This window comes from Equus asinus, chromosome 16 (genome assembly GCF_041296235.1).
Source record: "Equus asinus isolate D_3611 breed Donkey chromosome 16, EquAss-T2T_v2, whole genome shotgun sequence".
Classification (NCBI taxonomy): Eukaryota; Metazoa; Chordata; class Mammalia; order Perissodactyla; family Equidae; genus Equus; species Equus asinus.
Genome location: NC_091805.1, coordinates 3,386,313 through 3,407,631, shown reverse-complemented (window position 1 = coordinate 3,407,631; position 21,319 = coordinate 3,386,313). Strand labels below are relative to the sequence as shown.

Genomic DNA, 21,319 nt, shown 5'->3' with positions numbered 1-21,319 from the left:
TTTTGAGCTTGTCCATACGAAGGAGAAAGCTCTTGGTCAGCATCCAGGAATGTGGGTCTTGAGTGAACTAGACAAGGAGTATATTCTTGACAAAGGCTAGGAGCTGTTAGCTTTCTCTTCAAGTGAACAACTACAAAAAAACATAACCAATTGTCAAATAATGAATGCAAAAAGTTTTTAGTGCTGAATTTTTTTAAGTACAACTTGATTCCTTTAAGGGAACTGAAGTGGCTAATCTATTATTAAATGCTTACATACATTACTAAGGCTGTAATGACCCTCATGCCTTTAGGCTGGCTTTGTGATTCTCAGTCTTCAGAATATAGGAGGGCTTGTTTAAGCACAAATTCCTGGGTCCCACCCCCAGAATTTCTGATCCAGTCCTTCGAAGTAGGGCCTGAGAATTTGCCTTTCTAAGAAGTTCCAAGGTCTGCTGGGCTGCGGACCACACTGGGAGAACAGTGGGAGAGGTAATCATCTCGAAGGAGTGTAGGTAATAGAGCTTCTCTTTGGTCAGTATTTAGCGGTTTGTGGTAGGCGTTATCTGAGGTGGTGTTGCGAGCCTGCAGATGTTGGTGATTAGAGAATTAAGGGTAAGACCCAAATCACAGAGCTGAGGGACTTGGGGTGGTGGGAGAGGAAGAGCCTGGAGAGCCATAAGGAGCAAGGGCGGGAAGGGCACATGGAGGAATTCCAGTGAGAGGGAGAAACCCAGCCTGACACGATGGCGCTGCCATGTGAAGTGACAGCTTCATTCAGTCTGATTGCTGAGGTGGTGACAGGGGCTGGACCTAAAACAGATGGATAAGGCCCTGAAGGTTTTATTGTATTCCCTTCTGTACTAAATAGCAGAAATGGAAAGTTCTTTGAACTTCCATAATGATACTCATTTTCCTTGACAGTGTCTTAATCGCCAGATGGGGAACTCTTTCTTTTGGGCAAATAAGGTCGTAAAGATAAGCTGTGACAATTAAATGGTCACATTTCTTTTATTTTATCAATATGGTTGGAATCTGAATTGAACATGCTATGATGTACACAGCTTTTTCTTCTTTTGAGTTCTAAGACACGATTTTTGATGTCTAAGTTCACATGGAAACATTAAGGCAGAAAAGGATTCAACTTTTAAAACAAATTTTTACATTTCATTTGGTTGTAATGTAATTACTTAATATACTATTTTGGTTTTAAAAATTAAAACCTTGCCCACATATAAGTGGATAGAATATGGTCATGAAATCATTGGGATTTTCCTTTCCATCTATGAGCTCTAGCAAAACAATGCCCAAGTCTATTTTAAAAGCTTACTTAAAAAAATTATTTCAATGAAATATCAGTAAATAAGAATTTTGATTTCCTTTCTATGAAATGTCAATCATTAGGAGAAATAATATTTAAAATGCCCAAACACCTCCATGATATCAATATTCAGGAAATAATATTTTATGGTAAACATTTTAATAAACAGCAGCATAAAATAATCAGTGTTTAATAGCATCTCTGGTGAGTGAAATACAAATGCATATATCCTCAATATAAAAGTCTGTCTGTCATTACAATTCCATGCTTGTCTATTCCAAATGCCCATAATAACAAATCAAACATTAAGTAATACAGTGATTAAACGCATGCAGTGAAAGTAAGGAAAGATATGGGAGGGCGCGATATCTGAATACTGCCATTATATATTTGAAGAAAATCTATATCGAGTTAAAAATAAACACAGGAAACAAGGAAACAGACCAGATATAAAAATGCAGAGATATATTTTCACTTCGGTGATACAAACCATAAACAGAGCTTTGTGCAAAAAAGGGGAAAGATCTGAAAATAAAGTCATCTTACAAAACATTGTCAACAAAGCAAAAGATATTTTTCAGTCTGTGAAAAAAATACTATTTTAATACAAAAGGGACTGTGTTACGTAGCATCACAGTGCTATTATAAAACACATTACAAGTGGTTTTGACGTTTAGTTTGCTCACCTTAATGACTTCAGTAATTATAAAATGTTTACAATAAATGTTCTAGTTCTTTATAAAAAACTAACTTGGATTTATTTTTTAAGCATAGTAATGTTTTTCCAGAGTAGGTATTTTACTGGCTCATGGAATGCTGATTTCCCTTTAAGGGACTCCCAGAAAAACTCAGATTCACTGAAATCGTGTTTAATTAAAATAATAAATATTCTTGGAAAGCAATTGATTGTCGTATGATATACAAAACTGTGGTTTGACTCTTCCTCATTATACAGTTGCATAGCAACAAAAGGATACAAATATTCTCCTCCACCTAAAGTTAAGAAATGTCACTTCGGAATCACCTTATTTATGCCACAAAATAAGTCTTAATTTATCTCCCAAATAAACCTGGATACAGCCAATCCTTCGAGTCCACACTACCTGTAAGTCCACATTTGTGGTCTGAAGATTCAGCATTTGGGAAAATTACAACACATTTTGGTAAATGTATTTCCTGATTTTTCATCCTAATTGTATTTTCTTTTACAAAATTGAAACACCAACCTGCTGCTAATTCTCTTACAGCCTCCTCATCAAATATCATTTCCAGGAATTATTTTATACCCTGTAAGTCTCTTTATAAGCCTCTTTAGCTGTAAAATAAAACAATGAGACTTTGAGACATTGTTCTTAGAATAAAGGAATTACTTTTTTTAACACGAGAAAAATCAAAATAACATTCCTTTCTATATAGAACTTGAAACCCAGAAGAATTCTAAACTTGGCAGAAATGGCTAGCAGACCAATGGCCTGAGAGGCACATTCGATACCTCCCTCTGAGTGAGGCAAAAACGATCATGTTGCTTCTTCTATTTACCAGCTTAAAAAATTCAGTTTGTGGTAATCTTTGAAGTGAGAACTCAGTACAGTACTTGTTTCTTAAAAATACTGTAACATTTTGCAAAATAGAATTCAGTCTTTGGATTCCACCTAACTCTATGAATAAATTGTCATAACTCTTGGTGCTGGAATAAAATCCGTGAACACTCCCAGCTCAGAAAAAAAAAAAAAGTGAAAGAAACTTTAAATTGACTAGATATTGTTGTCTTGGAGTTTCCTACGCGCCCAGAGGCCACTGATGGTCAGCGCCCCTAGACCTTGGATGACTGACAGGCAGGAGGTTGCAAGCACCCATGTGCTGGTCTGCAGCCACACCTCTGTTCTTCAATGTTATTGGTCCAGGGACACTCTGGGAGGCTGTCGCCATGGAAACCCTTGTTCCTCTCCCATGATGCTGACCTAGGCCCAGGGGCCATTTTCCTGACCATGCTTCCTTTGGTGCCTCATTTCTAATGCAATGAAGTGAACTATCAACCAACAATCAATTCCAGCATCCACATCTAGCCTTCTTATGGTCTGATGCCCTACGTTATTTCAAGGGCTTGTGTAAACACTGTGGCAAAGGAGAACGTGGAAAAGGCCTTCGCGATCAGCAGAGGAGATTCACAAAGAGACACACTCTGCACCTTTCCAGAGAAGCCCCACTGTGCAGAAGGCTTCAGGGGATCTTACACTTGTCTTATGGCTCGTTTCCATCTAGGATTTCAAATTTGGCCTAGGTTTCCTCATTGATTCTGAACAGCACTTCCATACAAACATGCATAGAGTCTAAACTGAATCAACATCATTCCTGAACATCTGTCCTGAAGAAGAGACAGCAGGTAGACAAACGCTAGGGTATATACATTTCAGGGAGAGACCGGTCGTGGTGACCAAAGGCGGACACACAAGGCACCATCTGACTTTCCTTTTTGGTTTGATACTTAATCACGAGCTGCTTCTCCTCCTCACTGGTTTGCAGTTTTCAGTACTTGAAACCAGATGTACCATTCCCAACGCCAGGGCGTGCACCCTGATGGAGTGTTAATCCCACAGCGTTTTTTTCTGGCTGGTGTCTGCCCTGCTTGGTAAGACACAGTTAAACTTCACAGAAGATACTTGTTGCAATGTCTGCCAAATGAGAAACTTACTTTAATAAAAACATTTGAAGATAAATCTTTTCTACGGTCTTCTAGTTTTTCCTGTATACCACATTTACAAAAGTCGTGCATTTTACAGTTCTGCAGAAATCATCGATTCGGTGTGTCCATGAATATTGGCGTCTCCTAGCAAAGATGGTTGCTTTGAGTCTATTTTGTAGGGTTTTTGAGATTTGTTGCCAAAAACGGTGATACCCATCCCACCGGGATGATTTGGGATCGACATGTGTGGCAGTAAAGGAATATTGGCTTCCTGATTGGATCCTGATGAGGGCAAGCTGGTCACATGACCAGTGCTAGTGGACCCGCTGGCACTGCTTGGGGACCGGCTCTTGGGAGGCGGGCAGTGCTGAATCACTCTGGGAGGACCTGCTGGCTGATAGTGGGCGGCGGGAAATGCTGCGTATCCAGGAGGTATTGGGTACCCATTGATGGGGATGAATCGCTGGTTCTGAGGTATTGGTGGGCCAATGAATCCGGCAATCTGGCCCTGTGGTGTAATACCCTGGCTCGGGAACATGTAATTTGGATATCTGGTGTTACTGAGATTACTCACTGGGCTGGCACTAAGGGAGGTCGTCTGCGTGGTGGCATTTCCTCCCGAAGGAGTGGTAGAGCTTGTGTGACTCGAGAGGCCCTCCCAGGACCGGAGCCGGATGTGAATATCCTTAAATCTTGGTCTCCTGGAAGGAATCTCGTTCCAGCACTCTGTCATGAGGCTGTACATTCTAGGGGGGCAGTCTTCAGAGCACGGTAATAGCTGTCGCTTTCTCACCATCTCGATCACCTCCTGGTTACTAAATCCATAATATGGCTGGAGTCCAAAACTGAAAATCTCCCACAAGACAACCCCAAAGGACCAGATATCTGAATCAGAAGAGAATTTGCCATACATGATGGCTTCCGGGGGCATCCAGCGAATGGGCAGCAAAGACTTACTCTGTACCCTGTAGTAATCGGCGGAGTATATTTCTCTGGAAAGCCCAAGGTCTGAGATCTTTATGTGAAGTTGCTCTCCGATTAAAATATTGCGAGCTGCCAGGTCCTTATGGACAAAGAAGTGACTTGACAGGTATTCCATACCGGCTGCAATCTGGATTGCAATGTGCAGAAAATCCCCGTGATCCAGGCTGGACTTCACAGTCCCGTCCTCATCACTGCTACAGCCAACATCGGAGTGTGGGGATCGCATGATGAGAAACTCATGGAGATCCCCCTGATTCATATACTCAAAAAGCATACACACGGGTTGCTCCTGAGTGACGGCACCCAGAAGGCAGACGATATTGGGGTGGTGTAGTTCAGCCATCAGAGAGGCTTCCTGTTGAAATTCTGTCCATTGCTGGGGGTTGTTATAGTCTTTCAAGGTCTTTATAGCCACCAGCTGAGCGTGGTCCATGCCTGGGAGATAGAGATGGCCCTTGTAGATCTTTCCAAAGGCACATTCCCCCAGTTCTTCCATAAAACGTACAGCAGAAAGTGGCAGCTCTTTGGCCTTGCTCTGCAAGAAAGAAAGGAAAAGTGTGGCTTAAAACATTTCTTAAGGCAAGACATCTTGGCATCTGCAAGGAGAGGTGGGGCGTACAGAGAAAGGTTCTATCCCTCAGATTCAATAAAATATCGTGGGTCTGTAAGTCTTTAAAATTGTTGGCTGCAACTCAGAAGAGGCGCCATAGGCAAATTTGTTTCGCCCTCCCCACCCCCCCAGCCTCCTGCTCCAGCAACGGTTCCCTGCTGTTGCCTAGAGTCTTGCTCCTCCAAGTGTGGTCTTGAGACCAGCGACACCAGCATCACTCAAAGTGTACCACAGTGAGGACTCGGGGGCCCACCTCGGACCCCCCGGAATGAGACTGTGCATTTGGCGAGACCGCAGTGACCTCATTGATGCCGGGGTATGAGACGTGCTGCTTGAGAAGTGAGAGTGCGGCTTTGGTTCTTAGCCGGGCACTTGGAGTGACTGCGACCACCTTCCCTGGCCCCTCTGCTATATGACAGCCTCACTTTAGTTAAACAGGTCTCCTCCGTGTCCACCCCCCACACCACGCACATTCTTGCCCAATGCCCTGTTCCTACAGTGCTCACCAGTTCTTAGGAAATCTACTGAGTGACAAGCGGGAGAAAGCAAAACCAAAGGCTGTGCTCCTGGGGAGTGAGGTGGAATGCGCTGCCCCCTCTTCCTATCACATTCTCTCTTCCTCTGAAACTGCCCTGACTGCGGTGGCCTCTGCCTCCTCGGCAATCCCTTTGCTTTCCCGTCGGAAAGAACCACGTGCAAACACACGTTTGACCGCCACAGTCAGGCCATTCGACTGCCTTTCCCATTTCCCAGCCGCGGGACCCGGGGACAGCATTTCACCCTGGGCCTCGATTCCCTCATCCATAAAATGGGACGATGATAATTGATAATAATCATCCTCATCTTGTGGGGTTCTTGTGGATGCCGAATAAGGAACGTCTGTAAAGTACTCAGCACGGGGTCTGGCACACGGGGGCGCCACTAACTTGTCGCCAGTGTCACCTTGCCGTCGCTGTTCTTTTCGTGAATGTATTTTGTCCTCTCAATCGATGTCAATTTCTTGAAGAGCCTTTGCCCTTCACAATAATTGATGTCCCTACGGCTTCGAAAGTGGGTTGTTTACTGATGGACCTTAAAACAGACAGGGGAAAGCACCCGCTCCTGGTGAAGATAAGTATTAAGTTGTGACATTTGATTTTGGCAGTAAATGTCTATAGTGTCATGTGTTTTTACTATTTTTGAAATTCACTTCAAATCTAATCCGAAGTTTAGTCTAATTTATTAGGGAAAAAGTCATAAAAGCAATGCATTGTACATAAACTGATTGTTAAAATAATCTCTGCACGTTAAATCCTTAATTCTTTTAGGAAAAGAATCAATTGCTCTGAGCATCCTAATTGAAGGCGACAATGTTGCAAATATATCTGGAATTCAGAGCTCTCTGTACAGAGTTTAAAACAATAGTTTAGAAACTTAAGTAAAAAATTTCTCTAATCCAAACTCTACTAATTTAGAATTCATGGTGACTGGCTTTGTTCTAGGCCGATACTTTCCAGGGCAAAATGCCCACTAACCTAATTATAAATATAAATAAACTTGCTGCAAAACACCCACTTAAAAGGACAAAATGGGACTGAGGTTTTTTGTAACATTAATTCTTCCCTGCAAATAATATTTCGTATTATACATAGGGCTCACTTGTTCATTAAAACAGATTTTATGGGGTTTGTATTTGGAAATGTCTTATAGAAAAGTCACTTCTGCTGAAAGTAGTGGCAATGCCTTGCTTTAAACATTCAGTAGTCACAGCTTATTGGTCCAGTCCTACTCACTGTGGTATTGTTTGTAAGAGCAAAAGGTCAGAAACAGCCTAAATGTCTGCCTAGAGGGGACATTACAGTAATTAGGGAGGAGCTGGTAAATGCAATATTACACAGTTGTAAGAATGAATGAGCACATCCTCTAAGTACTGATATGGAAAGATCTCCAACATCCTAAATTAAAAGTAAAAAGCAAAAGAACAGTTAATGCTATATGCTGCTTTTGTGTGACAGAGGAGGAGAAAAGGAATGACTCCCTTCATATTTCTTTGCATAGGCGTAAAGCACCTCTGAAAGGATGCTTGAGAACAGCAGTGGTCCTCGAGGGGCTGTGGAGGCGGGAACTGGGGCCGGGGGAGGTGGGAGATGTGTCCCTTCATGCTTTTTCATACTTTTAAATTTTTGAACCAGGCGAATAGATGACCGATTCAAAAAAGTAAATAATTTTAGAAAACATATGACCAATCTTTTCCTCTGACTAAATCTGGAAATTTCTTCCACAATCACAGGCCCATCCACTATTTTTGCTTTTGCTGAGAGGATCTGGATTCTCATGGAAGCTCTGGCGTTCCTTTGGGAGAAGAGCACGTGGGGGATGGGAAAGCCGCCAGCTGAACCAACCCTACTTTTTTCTCCTGTGGTCCGCATGCTCACATAATTTTGTTTTCGTGGCAAGAGTAACCCAAGGTGAATTTTTCCCGGATGACGCTAACATTGGGATTTCCATCAGAAGTTTTCCTAATGATGTAAATGAATCCAATTTATGTGAAAGTCCCTCAAATGGCATAGTAGGTCTTACTTACTTTTTTTATCTAAACAGGATCCCTGGGCTTTTGGTGATACAGAAGGGCAAGGGACTGAGTCATAAACTTCTTTTGAGGGAAAATGAGAATTAAGGACTAAACCGGAGGAATGTTAGACGGATACAATGAGTTAGGACTCCTCCCCCCTCCCGGCCCTGCTGAAGCCACGGGCAGCGTGGGGTAATTCAAACCATGTGAGCTCCAGACTCCGACGAATCTGCATTTGCGTCTTGGACCTGTTGCTTTCTTTTAACGGTTAATATTTCGATAGCACTTTCCACGTGCCAGACACTGTTCTAAGCACTTACCAGATATTAACTCACTTAATATAACAATCCTATGGGGTAGGTCCTATATATTAGCTGGTTGACTGGGGGTGAGTTTCTTAACTTCTCTGAACCTCTGTTTCCATATCTACGAAATAATATAATATGTAGCTTCCACAGTTACAGTAGAGGTTAAATGCAATAATGTACGAAAGCAATTTCCACCTGGTAAGTGCTCTTTAAATCAATCTTATTATCCTTATTACGGAAGTCATCCAGAAAGCAGAGTCAACGCAAATGATTTGGGTGCACTTACAGCCCTAAGTAGTTCTGGACAGTCTTCTAAAATTCCCTCTCTGTTAGAAAAAAAAAAAAAGTGTAGTTTCCTCCCGTTAGGCTTTCTCTGTTCTCCTGTAGCTTTCAGTTTTTTTTAAAAAATCCTAAAAAATGACAGAGAATCTGTTTTGAGCCTTCGGGTGGGTGAGAGTTGGAGTGGCCTGTGGCCTTCTCCTCTGAGGATTCTGGGCGATGCGGGTGGAGCGAGAACCATGTGGAAGAGTGGATGGTGGCAGAAGGGAAAGGCAGCAAGCAGGCCAAACTTCTGGGGCCGGGAAGAGGAGAGGGGCGGACAGGACCTTGGCGCCGGCCTGACACACGGTCCCGGGGGCTTCACGGCAGAGAGGGCGGCCGCATTCCCCTGCACTGAGGTCAGCAAGCTCCTTCTTGCATATTCGCCTTTGGAAGACGAACTCTCCCTGTTGCCATTTTGCAGATGGAGAAAGAAGCTTAGAAAAGAAGGCAGAATCTTTGGGAGAGCCGAAGGAGCGGCCGGTGCGGGGCCTCTGCCCAAACTCAGCCCGGCTCCTCGCAGGGCAGGGAGGTCAGCCTTCTGTGGGCGGTCACTCTGGAATCACCACTGTCCTTTCTCTCTGTTCAGACACAAGAAGGAGCACGTTCTGACCCCACGTGTGTCGTGTCCCACCAATGCCCGGTGGGCCACACAGCACGGAGTCCCAACGCTTCGCCAGCCTAAAGTAGGAGAAGGCGTAGTTACCAGAGCTGGTCATAACCAAATTTGGGGATTTGCCTTGGAAAGAAGCACGGGAAGCAACTGAAACGGCAGATTTCAGAAAACCTTTTTGTGGAACACCTGTGCAGCAGCCGGCAAAGAAGTACCCAGAAAAAACCGCCCAGAGCTGGGTTTCAGGGGAACAATTTACACAGTGATTTGCATTTTTAAAATGCTCAAGTTACTTGGTACAAATGAGTCTTAACTATAGACTCATTTTCAAATTTTACATAAATCCTGAACTAGTTAAAAAATCATAAAAACCCTTAAAGAAGCAGTCAGTAGACTGTAGGGTGATGGCAGGAAATTAGCTGTATTGTTGAAGAACAGATGGTTTACATTAGACAAACCCTTTAGGCTAAACTTGTTTAGGTCTGGCATATTGTAAATTATATTTTAGTAATGAAAGTGAAATGACCTCTGCTTGACCTCAAGTGGGGTTTGTCTGTTTGAACCAACGTAGTGGAAAACTATGAAAGAAAATGAAGTCATAAAGTTTTGGCAGTTCAATTTTGGCTCATTTCAAGTTTAGGGGTTATAAATCTGTTTAGTTTTTGTTTGACAAGTATTTGTCATACAGGGATGTACAAAATGTAAAGAAGTGTAAAATACACAGGCGGCACCGTGCCAAAGTAAACCAAGTACAAAGGGAAACTGGAATGAATCGGGTCCTGGGCTCCTATCTCGCTATCACTCCCTCCATTAGCTGAATGACAAGATGGGCTCGGTTTATTACAGGCTGCAAGGCAATTAAGTACCTTAAAACTGAAACAGGCTTTCAGTTTAAATGTTAACATTTTTACTTCTCAAAGTAAACACACATCTGCCTCGGTGCGGTTTTGAAAATTATATAATTGGGGGGGGCTAGAAAAATCAAAGTTGATGGAGAAGTTGATCCATTATTCTAAAATCCAATTGTGCTTCTTCCCTTCGAGAATTTTGAAGAGCAACTGTCTTTGAGTTTAAATGAGCTCTTCACAGACAGAAAATGCAGGCGGAACACTTTGGATGTGACTCAGAAGTGAGCAGTGCAGTGCTGTCGAAACAGCTGACAGGCCAGGCTGATGTTGGTGGCTCCTCTCACCCGAGTGATGAATGCTAAGTGGGGACGTGTGACCCTTTTAGATCTATTAACGTTAGATATGAAAGCAATGAACCGTGGGTCGTTTTTAAAAAGTGAAATTACGCAGGTGGCAGACGGACGAGGAAGACAGACTCCGTGGCTTTAGCTCTTTCCACCTCCGGGAAGTTACCCCTGAAGTGATCATGCCCTTGAAATGACTCCTCAGGGTGACACACAGCTCCTTAGGAACCTGCCTTTCCTGCTTGTTTGGCATTAAGTGATCGCCACGGGATTCTGTGACGGCCACAACACGTGTGGAGCATGCATCCCACTCCATGACTTTTGGTCTCCAACCTGAATAGAGTATGAAGGCTCCACTTTGGAGTTCAACTTGAAGCAGACACACAGATAAAAAGCAGAGCTACAGGAGGTGGTAGGAACCAGAGCCCAGGGCGGTTGTCCACCATAGGAAGGTGGCTCCAACAGCTGGTGCTGAAGAAGAACTGAAGTTCATACTCACACAGTGGACCCAAACCTGCCCGGTAGTCCCTGCAACCCCAGCACAGGTCCTTCCTCATGCCCTGATGCCTCAAGACCGCTGCCCTTTACAAATATCTCTGCTACTCATTCGCCAGTTCGAGCTGGACAGGAGCGTCTGCAGGAGAAGAGCAGGTTCCACACACGGGCATTTGAACTCAGTCCCCTCAGAGGAATAATGAAGCAGAGCCTGGCCCTATTGAAATTAGAGAGGTATTTTGGGTAATAGGAAGACATTATCAGGTCCTTTTTCTCTTTGGAAGCGGAGTTTTCCCTGAGACCTGTATTCCTTGGGGACTGACCTGCTCTCTGAATCTCCACTACTGACCAGCATGGTCTACATAAGAGCAGCATCGGAATGGAGGGCTTGTCACAACACAGATTGCTAGGCTCCACTCCTAGATTCCAGAGGTCTGAGATTCTGCCTATCTGACAAGTTCCCAGATGATGAGGATGCTCCTGGACTGGAGGCTTCACTTTGAGAACCACTGGAAATAAATATATATGGCTTTCTGGATCAAACAATTACTTAGTGATCTAGGTCCCTACTCCTTGCATGATGATGACCACTGCGTGTCTGAAGAATCCAGTTGAGCGATTCTGACTGAGGACAGAAAACAGCACTCTGCTTCAGTACATGCTTTGGAAATGCCAGCTAAAGAAAATATAAGAACCACTGACTGGTATTTACTGGGTTTATAGTCTGCATGGATACCGTCTTAATGAGATTCAAGGTTTCAAAGTATAAATCACTCTATGGCTTGGGCCATGTCATCAGTTTACTCTATTTTCATGTGCAGACAATTTTAACAGCTGGTTGCATCAGTCAGCTGATAAGGTATATACTACACATGGAAGAGTATACATATGGAACAGTATACGAGGAATCGTGCAAGACCCACGAAGAGAGAAGACACAGCTCCTATCCTCGATGTTTGTAATGTGAGCGTAATAATAGCTTCCATGTAGTGAACACTTGCCACGTGCCAGACACTGAGATCATAACAACGGCTATGATCGTTTTTGGAGAGCTTATGTGTTAGGCTACAAGTACTCAATACATGTTAACTCCTCTCATTGTCACGGTAACTGCACAAACTGGTCATTGTGACTATTATTCCCATTTTGCAGATGGAGACCCCGAGGCTCAGAGTGTTTAAGTGATCCCACAGCTGGCAGGCTGTAAATTCAGACTGCAGAGTCTATCCCCGTTATGACGGCTCTATACCCCCTTGTCTGCTCTCTAAGTGCTGACTGCCTCAATGCATTTAGTCCTCATCACAACCCTGGGGGATTCCTACTATGATTTCCCCATTTTACGGATCAGGAAATTAAGACATGCAATGGTTAAGTAGCTTGCAGGAAGACAGAACTCCTAAGTGGTGTTGCCAAGATTCAAAGCCAACCACACCTGACTCCAACGGTGGAGCATTTTTCTGGGAAGAAGTGGCAGTTTTCATTCAATCATCAAAGGACGCCATAATTTTAAAAGCACGAGGCCCTTTGGTGTAAAAGTGGAATGTCAAGGTGACATTGCTCTTCGGTCTCTGATCCGGACCTTACTCTAGTCGATCCTGTGTTGTCTCCACTCGTTGACTAGGAGAAGTGAATACGACCTTCCAACGGCAGCCTTTGCCTGAGTAGGGCACGAGAGCCCTGGAGAGTGTATGAAAATCAGGATTTCTCAGTATCTGGACTTGGCTGTTGACAGGAGTCTGCTAGACTCCAAAGCCATTTCGTTTCTTGTGCATTTTACTGGTTCTTAGGTAAACAGTGTTAGAAATGTGAAACAATTGACTCCACTCATAAACGGAAATGACTACATTTTAAAAGCTTGAAGGCCACAACCCTTTTATTTGGGGAGGTTATGGACATTTTCAAAGACTGCAGCTGAACTAAGTGCCTTCTGGCTTATGCAACCCAATCCTGGAGGGAGTTTCAACTGAGAGCCCGCACATTTGCTCTGAGTTCAGCCGCACTTCTCTGGAAGGGCTCTGACTCCAGCAGCAGAGCTTTCCTATAATGTAACTTTCTGACAGTTAGCATGAATGTCTGGTGGTGACCAGGCTTGTTTCTGTGGTGGAGTTACTTTACAATGTCAGCGGGAGAGGTTCTATTCTGCCTGCAAATAGGCAGAACAGATGCCAGTAGTTTTAATGTCACTTGGGACCACCGAGTCCTCATAACTTGGGCTCGAGTGTTTCAGTCAGCCTGAAAATTAAGGCAGCAGAGTGAAATGGGAGCCCCTGGGCTCTAGACCTAGGCAGACCTGGGTTTGAGTTTTGGCTCTGTCACTCACTAGCTGTGTGACTTTGGGCAAACTCTTAGTCTTAAGCCTTGGTTTCTCACCCCCCAAATCAGGCTCGGATTAGCGCCTCCTTTGTAGGGTTATAATAGAGATTCCATTGAGATAATTCACGTGAGGTAACTTAGCTTATTCGTAATGCCCATTTATAACATATCCATTTATAATACCCATTCTCCCCAGAAGTACAGTTTCCACAGGCATAGGTTGAGGCTGACGCTCTGTGCTGGACAGCCTCGCAGCCCTCACTGTCAGACCCTCTCCACCCTGACAGACTTTTCCCAGGCAGATTTACGCTAACGAGATGGGCACAGGGAATACCAGAGCTATCTACAGAGCTGCCTCTATAATCCTTGCTACGGTTCCCTGGCTTCTGTCCTCGCCCCCATTAAGGCTGGGGGCTGCTGCGTCCCACAGCTTCCTCCTCAGCCCATATTATCCCATGCACAGCATGTGGTAGTTGATTCAAAGGTTTGTGGTTGCTCATATCATCACTGTAACAAAAAGAATAGTAACTTCTAGCAACTGAGTACCTGTGAAATGCCAGACACACTATCTCGAAGTGTCAAAAATATCTCTAAGTCTTATTTTTATCCTTGTTTTATTGGTGGGAAAACAAAGGCTCAGAGAACTTGCTTAAGCTCTCGCGGCCAGTAAACAGTGGAGCCAAGATCCGTAATCCTATCTCTCTGCCTCCGAATCCTTGCTCTTTGAAGTGTATCACACTACCTCTCAGAAACCGACTAAGAAAAAATGTGGCTGGAAAGGTGAGTTAGGCCCAGAGAGCAGGAAGTCTTGGGTGCCAGGAGGAAGAACGTTATCACGTGAGAGGGGGAGACTCCCCTCCAGACTGCAGAGTCATTATATCAAGTGGGGGCTAACACGATGCCAGAGGATGAAATCAGCATGAGAGAGAGAAAGGAAAAGAGGATGGGCCGGCATTAGAACACGCTCCCATTTAGGAAATTAAAAGAGGAGCTAGTGAAGGAAGCAGCAGGAGATAGGAGGAAAGCCAAGGGAACAAGTATTTCAAGATGGTGGTTAAGAATACCAAATGCTCCAGAGAAATTAAAGAGGATAAAGACTTGGAAAACGGCACTGGATGAAATTACATTGCTGGTGAGTCTGTCGAGGCCATGTCAACGGCAGGGTGAGCTCAGAGCCTCCCTGAGGGGAGCCCGTGGCTTTAGGACAGGAGTGGAAAAGTTACTGAGGATATTTTAACACCACGTGTGGCAACACTGTGTAAAGACAGGGCTTAAGAGGGGTGGCCAGACCACGGCAGGGCTTTTCAGATGGGAGCATGCTGCTGGCAAAAGGGACAGGCCCCGAGGACATCAAGTGCCAGTACATCCAGCAAGCACTTGGCTGGAAAGGAAAAGGAGAGATGAATTGCCTGGAAGTGAAGAAACAGAGAAGCTGGCAAGAGATGAGGGTAAATGGAGAAATAAAATGTGGCCACCAGCTTCAGAAAGCTCAGCAAATCCCACTTTCCCCCAAATGTCGCTTCTATCAGCCAGGAGCCTGTCAGGCTCTGGCTGGCTCTCCCTGCCCCCACCCAGCTCATCTTGCCCCTCATTCTCAAACCCCCCTACCCCTTGGGCCTTTCTGCATGCAAAAACCCTACACAGGCCAGTCACAGGGAAGGACAGAATGGGGCCCACCCTGTGCCTGAGGGGAACCTGCCTCTTTCTAACTCTTTTCTCCCTTACCAAGCTGCTGTTTTTCAGACGCACATAACAGTGGGAAGGTGGGGGCGGGTAAGGGAGAGGCAAAGGGAAAGAACCAGGGAGAAGGGGCGGTGGGATTTCCAGGTTTCTCGGAGAGGGCTCATTTTCCACAGTACCCTTAAAAAACACCCACTCCAATTGTAAGATTCCTAATGCAATACAGAAAAATCCTACTCAGTTCACACATCCCTGAAGTACTCATCGGAGGGTTTCATGATAAAGATGGAAAAGGTGGGAGATTATCAAATCCAACTGAATGGCTTGAAATCCTTTGCTGAACAAAATAAAAGGAAAGAAACAAACAGTACTTTCCATGAACACCGTCTACTTCTTCCTCTGAACAGCTGAGAAAACCGAGACTCAGAGAGGCTGACGGGCTCCCCAGGGCCACAGGGCAGCTGGAGGCAGAGCCAGCAGAGTATCCCCATTTCCTGATGGTTGAAGGCTCAGAGTCAAGATGTCTCTCTGGTCCACTGCCTTCCTTTCCCCTCAGACCAGAAGGAGACTCATGTGTCATCAGTTTTAACCTCCAACTGACCATCCACCCCTGCGGGGGCTCAACCCAGGTCCCGTCAGCCAGTCTGTCTGAGGCTGCCCATGGTCCCCTCTGAAGGGTGTGGATTCTGAATCTCCCAGAGGAGCCTCTTCTTAATCCAAACTCTCGGGGAGTTTCAGCAGCTCAGCAAGTGGAGAGAGACGGAAACAGATAGTTTAAACCTTGCAGGCTTGGATAAATAAGAATCCTGGAGTCTCTGACTTTTGAACTTGGCCAAGGAGAAATAAGAAAGCAGAAGAGCCTCTATCCTCCACTCCTTCCTCTTCCAGCCTCCAGAGAGCCTTTCAATTTTGCCCTGGTGGGGAATTTCTTTTCAGGACTTTTTCTCTTTCTTTCTTATGAGTGTCCCTTCCTTTTAGATTTTATAGGTACATGTAATATTTATGTGTCAGCAACCTTTCAAAGATTGACTGTTTACGTTTAGGAATTTTCTTCAAGGTCTACAAAGTCCTTTGTGCTTTTTCCAGGAAAGGCACTCAGTAAGAACCAAAACAAACAACAGAATAACTCAAATTTGACTGGAGCCAAATCTCTTAGGAGAGGAAGGGAAAAAAAGCCAGGCTGTGTCTCTGTTGCTTCCCTTCTCTCCTTAACCCAGTCCCACATGCACCAGCTACCCTCTTCCAGCTGGGTTCAGAACCGCTGGCGAGCTGCTCAAGGCTGAATCCAAAGCCTGGGTGGGAGGAATCTTGACCCGGGGAGATTTTGCAAGGGACACTTCAGAAAGGATCCAGAAAGGAGGAAAACAATGTCTACTTCACAAAGTCTTTGGGAAACGTTATCCCAGTCTATTCTCCATTTGTCCCTGGACGACCATGGAGGATGGACTATCACTGCTCTGCCAAGTTTCACACGTCCCCGCAGGCCTGCGGCCTTGTCGCTCAGGCTCGGGACTGTTCTTCAAGCCTCTCAAGGATTTGTCACAAGCCAGGGGGATGCCTGTGGCCAGTGTTCAGCCCCAACTGACCACATGGAGTCCCATTTGGTTGTTTGCCTGGTCCCCTCAATCCCTTCCCAACATGATTTGTTCTGTGAAAAAGTCATCACGGGTCCGGCTAGTGCAAGGGCGTTAACTAGAGTTGAAGAATCCTCTATGCACATTCATCTCTTACGATTACTAGCTCCTTGACCTCAGGCAAGTTACTTAGTCAGCGTGAGTCTCAGGTGCCCCGTTGCACGACAGTGATAATTCTGACCTGATATCAGAGGAGTGAGAATTAAAGGAGATAAGGAACATAAAACTCCGGCACAGTTCTTGACCATTTGTATCAATCGAGGCATATTAGCTTTCTCTATGTATGCCACGAAGCTCTCTGAGATCTCTACTTGAAAGACGGCAGAAATCCAAACCATGGTGCCTGGTGGACATCACGTGCTACGAAACAAACCTCCCCTAAGAATGGAACTAAGCCGCAGATTGAGGCTGGCTGAGAAGATGGCTAATTTTCCCAAATGGAAAGGACTCTTCCATCGGTTCCTGCCACAGCAGCGAGGAGCCCACCTCTCCGGGATGGTGGCTGCCACACAGTGACAGCTGTAACTAAGCGGATCTGGGTCTCTCTTCTCCCCAGAGTTTTGGCATTTCTAAGGCTTCTCAACATTTAATAACAGAAAAGACAGGGAAAGATTCTCACAGAAGGAAGACAATTGCACTCAGCTTGAAGTCATGGGGTAAATAAAATGTCAACTAGACGCTACTTCATGGACGCACAATAACATTAACCCCTCCATTTTCTTCTACTGCCTTTGTAAGGATTAAGTGTGATACTGCCTAAAATGCCATAATATATGTAAGTCAGCTAGCTTGCAGCCAGGATGTCAAAAGAGTTAACCCTCCAACCCACCCATCCCCCAGTCACTTCTCGAACTCTGTCGTCTTGAGGGTCTGTGGGTTTTTTTATGATAAAAATTCACACCTAATAGAATAGTGCTTTTGTTAGAAACAGAATATTGAAAAATGAATTTTAGCATTTGACAAAGACCTTACTAACAAATATGATTTTACAATAGAAAAATATTTTAAGATTTTTTAAATTAAAAAAAATCCCACAGCAAAGCAGAATAAAATAAAACGAGGGCTATGTGTCAATCCCCATGGCACTTCGCTACTTATTGGGAAAAAGGATTAGTTCATTTGAGTGTGAAGACATTTTTTCCCTAAAATTTTATTAAAAGGGATGCTCTTCCTCTTTATAAGGGTCAAAAGAATAATATGGTCACTAACCCACAGAGAAGATAAATATTTGTTGAATGAATGAATGAATGTTCCTATGGAGTTGGAACAAGAAGAAAAGACAGGCTTTTGGATGCAAGAATCCTAAATTATTTAAATGAAATCTCTCTGCTGAGAGGCCTGGGGTTGAGGTGCTGGCTTTCCGGAGAGAAAGCCTCTGTTGTATTTCAGCTCCAAGCTGTGGTGCATGTGCTCCATTTAAGGTAAGGGCCAGTGACCCTGGGTTCCTTGCCAGGACCTCGAGCAACCCAAATGTTGAAAGCTGTGGAGGAAAAACCAAAAGGAGGTGGATTGATTTAGCACAGAGAGGAGAGGGCCAAGGCGGACGATCATAGAGCAGCACTCAAAGATTGTGGGAAGGACAACACTTCTCTTCCAACATGCTTAAACCAAAGAGAAAGGGATGTAGGTTAGGCACAGAAAGGATGTGGTTTTTTTTTTTTTTTTTAGTAAAAAACACATAAAATTGCATTTTCTAAGTGTACGGCACTGTAGTGTCAAGTATATGCACAGTGTTGTGCAATAAAAAGGATTTTTTTTGACAGTGAAACTGGTAAACAATGTTGGATTCCTCTCTGTGTTCATCTCTCTCATTTTGATTGGAAGAGTATGGAATTTCCTGCTTTGAAATTTTGAAAAATAGCTCCCATTCTGAGATGGTCCCTGAACTGGACTCCTTCCAGCCCAAACTCCATGGTAAGGCAGCACCACGGCCGGCCCAACACCGAAAGGCGCACTGATGACACTACGTTTCCCTGCCTGGGACAAAGTTAGCAACGGACGGTTATGCTGCAAACAAACTCCAGCACTTAGAAAACCGAGTCCACATCGCTTGATTTCTGACTCGGGAAGCCTGGAAGTTCTGCTTTACCCTGAAGCCTGACGCATCTCCGCAGCGCTGTCTGCTACTGTTACCTTGGGTTTATACGCATTCAGCATCGACATCTCCACGTTTTGACCCCTGACGTGCTTCGGTTGCCTCTGCACAGGGGGCGACGCCGACTTGTGGTTGTTGCGGCAGACACAGATGAAGAAGAGCAGCAGGGCGATGGCCAGGGGAATGGCAACACTTGGCACCAGTATGTACAGGATTTCCATTTTATTCTTCTCCTTGGAGTCCTTAGAATCTGGGCGCAGAAATTAGAAAGAGCGAAAGTTACGCTAGTCCAAATAACGCGTATAATATCACATTGCATAGTTTAAAATGGCCTCTCTTATTCTTCTAGACACAAATCCACTGTGAGAAACAAAGAACCATGGCTTATTTCAATTTGTTTCTATCAAACTTCAGCATAATTTACTGAAGTTTAAAAGTTTAAAGTTCAAACGTTTAGAAATCGCAGAGGGACAGCAGGAAGACGGCACGTGGGTGGGTCCCCCTCTGATGGTACCTCCCTTTAGCGGCAGACCTGTATTTCTAACACCTTAAAACTTAAACGCCATGTGACTGGACTGTGTGCACGCAAGAGCATCAGAGTGGACCACAGGGCTCTTCTTCCACATTGCCTGCCAGCCCAGGGCAACTACCACAGCACGGTGTTCCAGAAATCATGCTCTTGTCTCGGCTGGTTTGGACGTACGGGGCCAGTTCCTGCATGTTCCAGAATCAACATCACTGAAGAATCCTCGTGTCCCACACAGCCTCTGGCCTGAGAACATGGGGACCTGAAGTCAGAGCCAGCTCAGTCTCTGATGAGCTGTGTGACCCTGAACAAATCACTCACCTCTCTGGGCCTCACTTTTTCTCAACCACGAAAGTGAAGTATCTGTTTTGGATGGTGTCTACAATTCCCTCCAGCACAGCATCACTGTATAACTTGACACTTTTTGGAAACCCAAGTATTGTTCTTAAATGGTTTCATATGAACTCAATAATTATGAGTGCCAACACTTTGAAGCATATTTTTGAAACCTTATACGTCCACTGTACCATTGCTTGGAAAAGAATATAACATGTATAGAAGGACATGAGGCACACTTTTCCTTTTATCAGTTTGAGTCTGACCTTTAAAACTAAACATTTTGGGCATACACTATCATTAATGAATTATTTGACCGGTAAAACAAACACAAGAATTATGGGACAGTAATTAGAGGGGTTACATAATGACATGCCCTCATCACCAATAACCTCATCAGCTATTCTGCTTTAAGAAAATCCAAAGTGTGAAAATTCAGATTGACACAGAATTCAGAGATGACTATTTACCTAACAAAGAATTAACCACACATCCATTCACTCTTCCTCCCACTTGTTCGGTAAGTCAATAAACAAATGCTACCACTGCCAAGCGCTATACTAGGTCCTGGGAATAGAAAATTAAATACGACCCGCCCTCCGCCCTTAACAGGCTCATGGTCTGGTAAGGAAAACAGAAAAGAGATAATTACAATACGTTGTTGGAAGTGCTACAAGGGAAGTACGAATAGGGCGGTGCAGACACCCAACAAGCCCCTTACGTAGTGAGCTTCCGTAGTGTGTGCGAGTGAGGATCCGCCACACATGGTCTGCACTTGCACACTTCTTCTTGGGGAACCTATTGTTCACGCTGCCTCCTCCCCACGCAACAGACTCAACACAAGAATTCAGGAAGGGGCACCAAAACCGGGCGTTGGGGACTGTGCTCTGTGGGTTAACCCTCAGAGTGGCTTCAGGGGGGTCAAATCGGCTTATTGAGTATAATAAAAATAAGTTTCAATATTCATCGAGTGTTTTCTACTGGGACAAAATCACATCAGCCATTATATTAACATGGGCTGGGTACCATCGTGAGGCGTTTCATTAACTCGTTCACTTTATCCTCACAACCAACCCCAGCAGCAGGCGCCATCCATATCCCCATTTTCCCAGGGGAGGGAGCTGAGGGACAGGCAGGTGCAAGAACTTGCCCAAGGACCTGCAGCTAGTAATTCCAAAGCTGGGCCTCCTCCCTGTCGTATGGCATCACACCCCTGCTCTAGCTACTAAGCCACACTGCCAGCAATTCGAGAAAGGCTGTGGTTTTGCACCTATTTTCTCCTGGTAGGATTCTCTTGTTTCCCAGAGGGTGGAAGGACGAGGCAGGTCTGAGAGGTGGGGAAGAACACGGAAGCTTTGCCGGAGGTGCTGCTGTTGAATGCCCTGCTGCATACCCCGCACAGGTAAACAGAACCCGGGCATCCGTGGAAGCCATTCAATCAGTCTAGTCCTGAGGAACTGCCACTCAGGTGTTCTAGTAACAATTTTGTCTGCAGGCCTGTGCGGGGGCGGATGGACAGAGAGAAACCACATGGAAGAGTGTCCACCACAGGGCCTAGCAGATCGGTAGATAGACAGACAGACAGATTCTCTCTCTCTCTATCCATGTACACACTTTCGAGGCAATGTAACAGAATAAAGGACCCGTCAGAGACCTCTGATGCCTGCCTTTGTCATTCTCTA

The 21,319-nt window shown here is 44.8% G+C and overlaps 1 protein-coding gene across 3 annotated transcripts in view; it reads right to left on the bottom strand.

Annotated features, from left to right (window-relative positions):
- Window positions 1–972: 972 nt before the first annotated feature.
- Window positions 973–21,319, bottom strand: part of ROR1 (receptor tyrosine kinase like orphan receptor 1) — a 356,983-nt gene continuing 336,636 nt past the window's right edge. For all 3 annotated transcript variants that reach the window (XM_070486465.1, XM_044749031.2, XM_070486466.1), the window contains 2 exons: window positions 18,814–19,025; window positions 973–5,501 (listed from right to left, as the gene is read on the bottom strand). In XM_070486465.1, the coding sequence (XP_070342566.1) occupies window positions 4,074–5,501; window positions 18,814–19,025 (1,640 nt within the window). In that variant the 3' untranslated portion in view covers window positions 973–4,073. The remainder of the gene's footprint in view (window positions 5,502–18,813; window positions 19,026–21,319) is intronic.